Source organism: Bombyx mandarina, chromosome 01 (genome assembly GCF_030267445.1).
Source record: "Bombyx mandarina strain Sakado chromosome 01, ASM3026744v2".
In the NCBI taxonomy this organism is placed as follows: domain Eukaryota; kingdom Metazoa; phylum Arthropoda; class Insecta; order Lepidoptera; family Bombycidae; genus Bombyx; species Bombyx mandarina.
The window spans coordinates 19,289,679-19,300,619 of record NC_143208.1 but is presented as its reverse complement, the minus strand read 5'-3'; the positions used below and the strand labels follow the sequence as shown (position 1 = coordinate 19,300,619).

Here is a 10,941-nt window from a genome sequence, read left to right as displayed (position 1 = left end):
CGGGCGTAGCTAGAATAGCCCCTTAGGCGAAAGCGAACCAGCGAAAAGGCGGGTTAAAAAAAATTGTATTTTAAATAAAGACAACAAGTTGAATTTTTATCTATTTATTTAGCGCAGCTCACGCGGAGCAAAATGACTGATCGCATCAATCATCAAACTGGGGAAAAGCTTTACTTACATTTGATGCATTACGCTATAGAGAAATACATTTTATGTGTGCCATATCAGCAAATTTTTAAATTGCCGATATAGGATGATCGGTATATGTGTTTAGTAGAAGAACGCACGTATACCGATCACAATTTATAATAACAATAATAGTCGCGAGGACGAAAGTGGCTTCTAGAGATACAAATCAACGACGTGCGGACAAGTTTAGAACGATTGTGATAACATCTTCGAAACGAGTCCGTACTACGGCACGTCCAGTTACTTGGTTATTCTTAAACCTAATTTACAGCACGTTCACAGAACACCTTACAACTACAACAACCAGGAAACGAGCTGTGTCGCCGTTGTCGATCAAAACAAGCCAATCAATGTTATCTAAAACGTGAATCGCAGTCTACGCAGACAAACAATAGCTTAGACTCGTGACATTCCAGATAACATTACCAGAGTTCTTCACTCTCCCAGTTACATTCGTAACATCTAAACAAGTGCGTTTTAGGTAAATACACACGTTCCGTTCTCCTCGCCTTTTCAGAAACAAATGTGCGACGAATCTCGTATTGTTGCCTTGTTTTTGAAAAGTTTGGGTAGGAGTAGGACTTCAAGTTTGACTCTGCTGGTAGAGACAGGGATAGCTGGTAGGAAGAAGGCGAGGGGAGAAAACAAGAAAGGAAAGATTGAAAAACATAACAAAAGTATAAACTGTGTATCGTATAGGTACATTCTTAACAATTTCATTAGTTCGCAGAATTCTTTAGTTAATTCAGTACTTAGCGCAAATGACTCTTCTCACCGGACGTCGCTTCATGTTTCGATCGCGTCTAAAATCTCATTTGCACTGTATTGTTTTGATGATAGTACGACTACGATACGATCTTAGTACCAAGTAACCAGTAACCAACCATACGTGGCAGCAATGTAAGATGGGGCCGAGACGACAATATTATTCAGTATCATTCGGCGCATACTGTCACTTTAGAGACGTCAAGAATACAATGTGTAAGAAATAGTTGAATTTGGATAAAAGAGAACAGAAGGGAAAGGGGAAAGGGGGAGGGGAAGGTTGCCAGAGCCTCGTTCGTTGGTCGGCAGGGTGCACCGCGGGCAGGTGAGGTTGGCTTTGGCTTGATTGTTGGTAGTTTAGCCACTTACACCCCGGGGCGTAAATATTAACGTCCTATAGTTACAGTGATTTGATGTGCCAATCAATCAAATTATTCTGGAATATTCAATAAACTAAAAAAAATATGAAATAGGTAGTAATGGTAGTCTGGAAAAAATGAAAAGAACGTAATTGTTCTTCAAGACAATATGCGTCGAAGTACAATAGTTACATTCTCAAATTGTGTCGCATGCGTCGACTTTCGTGATCGTTTATTTTAAATAAACAATATCTTGTTTATGATAGTTGATTATTTTACTTCATATGATGGTGACACCGGGTAATTATTGGATGAACTGCGCCGGCGGCAGTTTGGTCGAATCCGCAGATCTCGCAAGCGTCAACATGGCCTTAACAGGTGTTGAAACAATTGAGGCAGGTTTCCAATGTACACTAGATACCTGAGATTGATAAATTTCATATTTAAGCAGTTTAGTTTTAAGAAAGTCGTCTAAACAATAAGAATTTGAAACTGTACTGTTACCTTATTAAAATTTTCCGATATCAAGGATGTGACTATTTAATGGCCAAATCGTCTATTTTGCGGACCTGGGCCAGATTTTCAAAATTTCCGGTATCAGGCAGCCTTCAGCCACGCCTAGTTAGGGCGCGAAGAAGATATTCGATTTCAACTATAAAGAAAATAGTGTTTTGAGTTTGCTGTTGGACAAGACGAAAATCATCTTGAATAAAAGAGGTTCCTACCGATAAAAGGTAGTTACATCTCCACGTCCTCCGGTAATTGCAAGTTCGTAAATTGATTACTAGTAGGTTGTGGTACGTGTATTGTTAATCACATTTCGATTATGAGCATTTAGCAATAGATCGATGATCATTTAAATTTTTCTTAGTGCTCCTTCGCCGTCTGTTTTCTCCCTCGCAAGTTATGTGTTAGTTCGTATCAATTCTGTCTATTTCATTATTTTATATTCTTTATTCACTCATAAGTCAAGTCATGTAATTGCTTTCATTTATTACGCCAGATACTGGTTTGTATCTATTGTTTAGCCCTATAGATTTGGTTTAGGGCATTCTCACACGTAATTCTGATTGTACAAGCCATACTATGATTCCAATAAAAGTGGTTTATTTAAACTGTCTGTTCATGTTTAGAGTAGCATTATACATTATGTTATGGTACATCAATATACAAATCAAAGTTATCTGAAACAAAAGAATGCACAGTTTAGTTGAGATTTACTTTCCAGAATGAATATTATAAAATGAATTCGTACTTAAACAAAGAGTGAAGTCAATAGATTACATTTAATCCATGTACACATATCAACAAAGTGGATCTTCTGCATTCTGTAATTTATTGTAATTGTTATATGGTTTTGAGATAAAAGAAAATCAGAAATCCCCAGGGTTATAGTCTTGACCGCTGTTCTGCATATGGAAACATTTTTGGTTGCGGGTTTGTAGGCAAGAAAATTCTGTTATCAGCAAAATTAAACTTCTACGAAGGTTCTATTTTGAATACAATCAGTTGTGTAGTCGAGAATGTAAGGCAATACGTAATATATTGAGTGCCAAAGCAATCTTGTAAACTTATTCATGTCCCAAATCTAGTGAAATAGATTTGAACTTTGGACGAGTGTCTTCTACAGACGCATCTCCTTTTATAAGTTCATAAGATTCAAGAGTCTTAGGAAGGAAAAGTCAACGTTTTGTATTTATTTTTAATCGGAGAGCCTGGTGAACGATCTCACGGCATTGTTTAACTGGTTACCAGAGCAAATAGCTTAGATGTCAATTGTATAGTATAAAGGCGGCTCAGAGCCTTTCAAACCGGAACGCATTACTGCTTCGGAGCAGAAACAGACAGGACGTTGGTTACTGACCGGCTCACAAGATGCCGTACCATCAGTAATTTTGTAACACGATATTTTTCCTAAATCATGGAAGTCATTTATGGTAAGTAGGTATTTCATTTTTAAAAATGGTACTTGCCTACGGGATTTGAACACAGATAATACGTGTATGCCGGGGGTCATCCATCTGTTAGTCCACGACAACTTCTGAAGTGTGTCATTTGAGATTGCCAATGATGACTTTTCGTGATTTCGGTTGGTTACCGAAGATTTTTGAACGTGATATATACATATGTTCAGGAATACGATTAATCTGCGAGAAACGATCACGTATCAATACTAAGTGTTCCTCTCGTAAGCAGTTTTGATCCGCTGATAGAAGGGATCTCCTTTTGATCAAGTGTTGGACACGGACCTTCTTCTGGTCAATGGCTTTTACATGGGAAGGCGAGACTTTGGCTCCGTCTACAGGATGTCCCTGCTTTTGTAAGATAACAAGTGTAATCTTCCATGGTAACGGAAACTGACACGATTCGATGTCCAAATTGGAATGCCTCTGAACTCTCGTTCTCCAGGCATCAATAGTCACAACAGACCTTAGAAGCTGTTAGGTTAAGGTCCGCATCCTAATTGTATATCTAAGCCTCATCAGCTCGTAGATCATCAAGATTTTACCGCTCAGAAGTTTTTGCACTATTGTTCATCCTGTTTCCAGTAATTACTGGAACTGAAGACATTCAGCAATGAAGAGCATCCGCTATAGTATATTCTTTCAATCTTGAAAGGGTGCTTCCGCCGTTGTCCAGTAAAGATTTTGTGTTTAGTTTCTTGGTCTTGATGGTCCGCCGCACGACTGTGAAGGCTTTCTGGCCGTTACTTTCCTTGCCAGAGACTTCTCCTCTTTTCTAGCGGAGTATATCACTGTCAGTACTGCAACCAGACGTACAGGCCACATATAGGAAGCCCAGCCGGCAGTAGTCTAGTTGATAGAACGACACACTGCGACGGCCGTCTGGCGGTGCGACTGTTTTTTTTATTGCTAGTATAGATAGACAAGTTTACGGCCTACCTGGTGTTAAGTGGTCACCAGAGCCCATAGGCTTTGAGAAATGAGTCTAAATTTCAGTTTTCAGTAAAAAAGAGGTGTTTTTCAGACCTACTACCAGCATACTGTCCGTTTAACAGACCAGGTGAAGAGACGGGACGAGTTTTTTTTTTGTCGTATCTAAGCCACTACTGGTCGTCATGCGATCCAGCGAGGTAGCTCTTTGGAAGCTTAGGAACGAAGATCCCGAACTTGTTGTTGTGCCAGTTCAGGCTCAGTAGTATTTATAGTTGGAGACTAAAGAGTCATTCAAGCTACTACGGTATAGGGACAGATAGGAATTTAAGGTTAGGATACCACTACTGCAGAAAGCTTATGGGCTTGAGGCAGTTAGTGGTAGCTCGAGGAGGCCGGGGTCGCATACCCGTATCTTCCGATTAATAGCAGTTAGGCTATTATAATCGAAGATCCTCTGGCCGTTACCATTGTTTCTATCGGATTATTTACTGTTTTAAAACGGGTAAAACGCGAAAATACTTCGCGGTTGGAGGGTATATCTCACTGGAACCGGTCACCGTAGGCTGTTCCATCAGAAAAAATAGATCGAGGGTGCTAGAAGAATTCGTGAAAGAAAAAGTAGAAGCTAGAGGTGGCCGGAGTCGCGTACCCGTATCCCCTGATTTAAATTTATTGTTGTTTTGGTTAATATTAAGATTTTTATAAAATCTCCTTAAACCTTTAAAAGTATTCTATCGGTAAGTACGGTAAGTGAATTCACGAAATTCTAATTTGCTCACTGTGAACTAATTGTAAGGGTTTGAATGAAATAAAACAATTACATTTTGAATTATTTTTTATATTTAGCGCAGCTCACGTGGAGCACAATGACTGATCACATCAATCATCAAATTGGGGAAAAGCTTTACTTACATTTGATGCATTACGCTATAGAGAAATACATTTTATGTGTGCCATATCAGCAAATTTTGAAATTACCGATATAGGATGATCGGTATATGTGTTTAGTAGAAGAACGCACGTATACCGATCACAATTTATAATAACAATAATCGTCGCGAGGACGAAAGTGGCTTCTAGAGATACAAATCAACGACGTGCGGACAAGTTTAGAATGATTGTGATAACATCTTCGAAACGAGTCCGTACTACGGCACGTCCAGTTACTTGGTTATTCTTAAACCTAATTTACAGCACGTTCACAGAACACCTTACAACTACAACAACCAGGAAACGAGCTGTGTCGCCGTTGTCGATCTAAACAAACCAATCAATGTTATCTAAAACGTGAATCGCAGTCTACGCAGACAAACAATAGCTTAGACTCGTGACATTCCTGATAACATTACCAGAGTTCTTCACTCTTCAGTTACATTCGTAACATCTAAACAAGTGCGTTTAAGGTAAATACACACGTTCCGTTCTCCTCGCCTTTTCAGAAACAAATGTGCGACGAATCTCGTATCGTTGCCTTGTTTCTGAAAAGTTTGGGTAGGAGTAGAAGACATGATGTGACTTCAAGTTTGATTCTGTAGGTGTTGTAAAGACAGGGATAGATGGTAGGAAGAAGGCGAGGGGAGGAAACAAGAAGGGGAAGATTTAAAACCTACAGCCAAAGTGAAAACCGTGCTTGGTATACATTCTTTACAATTTCTTTACATTTACTTCGCGGAATCTTTACTTAATTCAGTACTTAGTTCAAAATGTCCATTCTCACCGAACGTCGCTCTATGTTTCGATCACATCAGTTCAGCAAATCAGCAGCCATACTTTACTCAGCTCACGTTTAACTTAATATATGAAAAACAAACGAACTGCTGATTGTTTATTCAACAAGAGGGGGTTCTGAAATGATAGGTCAAAAGAAACATAGCCACGGCGTGCGTTGAGGTCCAAGTCTATCAGAACGTATACAACTGACATACCATAGGTGTCGTGCTCAAGATGATTAACTCTCTACGCCTGCCATACTAAAATTTGTATCAAGAACAGGAATATTAAAATTATTTAAAACTGCGTTGACATCAGCGACAAGAGTGGTTTAGTTCTGGTCATTAAATAAGGCTACGTTTGTAAGTTCGAGGAAACATCTTTACACAATACGTACTGAAGGTGAAAAATAGCACTTTAGTGGAAAACATACCAAAATGTAGATAGGACCAGAACATTTGTAAAATTCAAGGTTTGAATCGTACTAATGGAGCATACTGCCTCTGACCATGAATTAACAGCTCCAATGAATTTTCACATGGGCAAAATTCTTAATATTAACATTTTCACTTTCGTGCTCAGGACTGATCCCGGACCTCAAATTTTACCAATGTGTGTGTATACAGTCATAATTTGATGATTATGATAATAAGATCTTAGTACATTTTGTTAATCGTAACCAACCATACGTGGCGGCAATGTAAGATGGGGCCGAGACGACAATATATTGAGTATCATTCGGCGCATACTGTCGCTTCAGAGACGTCAAGAAGAATAAGAGACGTGTAAGAAATAGTTGAATTTGGATAAGAGAGAACAGAAGAGGAAGGGGAAGGTTGCCAGAGCCTCGTTCGTTGGTCGGCAGGGTGCACCGCGGGCAGGTGAGGTTGGCTTTGGCTAGATTGTTGGTAGTTTAGCCACTTACACCCCGGGGCGTAAAGATTAACGTCCTATAGTTACAGTAATTTGATCAGCTTGTTTAAATTGACATTTGAATCTAAAATAATTAAAAATTAACAATTAATAGGTAGTCAGCATTTCAAAAGTCTTTAAATACACAACGTGTGTGGTATCGCGATTGTTTAATTATTGTTTCAATTAGTCTAGTTAAAAACTTTTTGTCAGTAAATTCGAAAGTTTAAGAAAAGTTAGAAACAAAAATTATTTTAACACAAACAATTATTCTATTAAATATTTTATGAATTGTCGAAACTGATAATCTAAAATTGAAGTCGTAATGTATTGTTCGTTTGGTTGCAGACAGTATGCGCCGAAGTTAACCAGGTCCAGCCTGATCGCATGAAAGTGTTTGACACTCATTTAGGATTGTGATTTCGTGTTCGTTAATGTCTCTAAGGAAAATTTCGTCTGCAACGGGGTCGTGGGTCCTCTATCTCCATATAATAGCGACGTTCGGGTCTTCTTCAATGATTTGCTCGAGGGTCGGGAGGTCGATACGAGCGAGACAGCAGATTTCATCGGCGCAATGTTTGCCAGTGAACAGTCTGCGTATGCCGAGAACGGGGTCTACGCGGGTGTTGAAACCGTTATGCCGAGGAGGATTTCGAAGATATACTGGATACCTAGGATTAATTGAAAATTTTATTGGAGGCACTACAAATAAATATATATTGTATTGGTAAATAAAGCTTTTATCGACTTTTTTACCTTTTTAAGCATTTGATGAGGCCATGGATCTGAGCGAAGACAACCAGTCGTCTGATGTCGAAGTTGGGTCGAGCAGAGTTGGAGAAGCGGTCGCTGACAGTCCTCAGGGTTGTACCTTGTTGCAGCGAACACAGTATCTCCAGGACGTCTGACAGAGTTGGCTGAATAAAGAGAATTATGTATGTATTATTAATTTTTGGTAATCAATTAAAGATTAGAAACACATTATATACATTCGCAATATGCTGTAGTCACTTAGCAGATCCGCCAACAGCTTAGACGCTACCGTCACCTATGCCTTATTTATCAACTAACAAACTGCAAATCGTGGAACAGACTTCTTTACGTATGTCTCAAAGAAAAAAAAATGAAAAGTCCACATGATATTGCGAGATATATAGAGCATAAGAGTGTACGGCATATGCATTTCTAATTTTCTACAACATTATTATAGGCATTATTATCTCTACTGAGTCGACTGTTTTTTTTATTATACTATTACAATTATTAGTTCTTTACAAAATAATGAATTTTGGTTGATGTATTTCAACCTGTTGACAGGTACCCAGTAGGGATGTTTTTTTGGGATATGGACGATTGGGAATTTCTGTTCTATTTACGTACATGCCATTCCCAGGAACTCCAGAGGATCTTTTAATTACTTCAGCTCCTAGATTCTTCAAAGTGGATGTTCAAAGTTAATACGCTGGTTACACAAGAGATGGCGTTCTCTCTTTTTTGCCTTCACTGATACCATAGTAAAGTCGGGATTTCCATCTAACGTTTTCACAGATTTTGTAGAAGCAAATCACAGGTTCCTAAACATGTATTTTCTTCGATTTTCGCGTGTCGTAGACATAATTAGAATTACTTTTATGGTTTAATCTCGGGATTTATTATTATTACAGACGTAACGAATACTAAACAATTTTCCTTTTCAGTGACGACTAACGTCGTCGACATTTGAACGTCGACGTTTTTATAATATTAAGAAATAACTACGAGATTAAAATCGTAAAAGTAATTATAATCGTAATTAATATAAAAATGTATAATAGTTTTTTTTATTGCTTAGATGGCTGGACGAGCTCACAGCCCACCTGGTTTTAAGTGGTTACTGGAGCCCATAGACATCTACAACGTAAATGCGCCACCCACCTTGAGATATAAGTTGTAAGGTCTCAGTATAGTTACAACGGCTGCCCCGCCCTTCAAACCGAAACGCATTACTGCTTCACGGCAGAAATAGGCAGGGTGGTGGTACCTACCCGTGCGGACTCAAAAGAGGTCCTACCACCAGTAAAACGTAAGATTTAAAACTTAGTTAATTATTCAGAACGAAGACTATGAATGTAATTTTCATTATCTCCGGAAGAGTTTTGGAACTTGGTATGACTATGTTGCTTCCCATTCAACTATATGGTACGATGGATAATCGTTTTGTAGTTTAGAATAAAATATAATAAACATGCATATTTCGAGGAAGAAATGAAATTTTATTGTAAAAAAAATATATTTAATATTTCTGTTTAATAGGAGTATAAAAAGCTTAGAAATAAACTACAACTAAAAAAATCGCGCAACAAAAACAAAAAAGATAGGTTTCCATATCTTTAAAAAAACAGTGTCAATAGATGAACAATCTGCAGGGCACATGAATCAAATCAGGACTACGACTAATATAGGAAAACAAGTGTGGTTTGGGGTTATATGTAGAACAAGTAAGCTTTTCGACAACGACTAGCAACTTAGTCACACACTTGGACACTCGCATGATCAAGATCGTTTTTAGTCATCATCCAATAGGCAAGTGTGTCGTGTCTGTATTCTTCTCCCCAGAAAACAGAGGGACCAGGTGACTGGACTGTTCCTGTGATATGTTTACCCGGGGATCTTTCAACAAAATACCTGAAAATCTAGCCACTTTGCACCTTCATTAATATGCCATAACAACTACAGTATATGGTTTTTATTTTAGCTGTATGTGTGTATCTGTTTTATGTGTTCATGTAATCATAAGCTATTTCAATTATTACTGGTGGTTGGACGTCTTGCGAGTCCACAAGGGTAGGTACTACAACCCTGCCTATATCTGCCGTGAAGCAGTAATGTGTTTCGCACAAGAAAAAGAAAAGAAAAAAGTTGAAGTCCAATGTCGGGATATTCATGTATGAGTATCGTTTAGCGCTGTAGTGTTTGTCAACTCCTGTATTGTCGCTACTCTGTGTTTTTTTTAACATGTAACTGCATATCGGACTCTAGTCGTTATATCGTTCAGAGGCGGCGCAACATATTTAAGATCAGCAACATTCTAGGTTGTATTACTTTTTCCTGATTGTTATCTAATAAGTATCTATGAATACGCTCAACATGAAACTAAACAGTCACAGGCAGTATACTAAAACTCTTGAATGTATGTTTAGTCCTATTGTACATTAATTGAAACCAACACTAATGCGATATATGTATATCATGGTATATACTCGTATGTATATGTCTGATTTAAATTCTGTGACGGTGAAAATTCATATTTCGAAATGGAGGGTTGAAGCAGCATTTATGATTGTTGAACAGTCGAGACAATTTAAGCATTGAAAACTCAATCACTTCAAACGTTCAAAGACAAAGTCTTGATTAAAAAAGCCATTTATAATGTAACCAATCAAATAAACTGAGCAATATTTAATAAGGACACGGGTAATTGTACCAAGTGTCATTCAACTTTCAAATGATCTCACAGGAAGATATTATTATTTCTGAATTCTTACTATCCGACTTCTATCGACTTCTTACTATATGTAATTTTTTTTAAAGATTAATATTAAAATAAAATAAATTTGAGTTTTATCATTGCGCATGAAGGAACAAGATGACCAGATTGTACTCTAATTGAAATCCGCATTAAAATTGGCGGGAGCAGCGGGACTACTCTTTCATACATTAAAACAATCACGACGATTATTTTGATACCTCGTTTCGTTCGGTAACCCATCCATTGTTTGTTTATAAAAGATTCCCTTTTTCATAACAGACATCCTGGTTGGGCTCTGCTTAGTTTGTCATCGTGAGTGTAGTAGATATGTTGATTTGCTTTTCGCTTTAAAACAGACACTGCGCAGTGCTCTGAAGTGTTTTGCCGAAGTGATATTTTGTACTCTGGGGTATATTTGTTATTGGCATTGAGCACTGCAGTTCAGCAGTAGCATGGCGGGTTTATTGTCTTCAACGGATGGCTCTTCTAATTGACTTATGATGATTAACAGTTATGGATACGATGCTATTTAATGATGTGGGGTGCTGTTTGATTGCCTGCAAAAATATGCGGTTGTTAATATGTTGAAGTACATAAAATA

General features: G+C 38.0%; 1 protein-coding gene and 1 long non-coding RNA gene across 3 annotated transcripts in view; both read right to left on the bottom strand.

Moving 5' to 3' along the window:
• Positions 1–88: 88 nt before the first annotated feature.
• LOC114240498 (uncharacterized) lies at positions 89–2,757 on the bottom strand. Its single transcript, XR_003624507.2, has 4 exons — positions 2,569–2,757; positions 2,039–2,497; positions 1,818–1,965; positions 89–1,734 (listed from the first exon to the last, which is right to left on the bottom strand). It is a non-coding gene; the product is annotated as an uncharacterized LOC114240498 (long non-coding RNA).
• A 2,275-nt stretch (positions 2,758–5,032) lies between these two features.
• Positions 5,033–10,941, bottom strand: part of LOC114250068 (GATOR complex protein NPRL2) — a 78,977-nt gene continuing 73,068 nt past the window's right edge. For both annotated transcript variants that reach the window (XM_089731896.1, XM_089731891.1), the window contains exons 10-11: positions 7,589–7,749; positions 5,033–7,503 (exon numbers count right to left, since the gene is read on the bottom strand). In XM_089731896.1, coding sequence (XP_089588022.1) covers positions 7,311–7,503; positions 7,589–7,749 — 354 coding nt within the window. In that variant the 3' untranslated portion in view covers positions 5,033–7,310. The remainder of the gene's footprint in view (positions 7,504–7,588; positions 7,750–10,941) is intronic.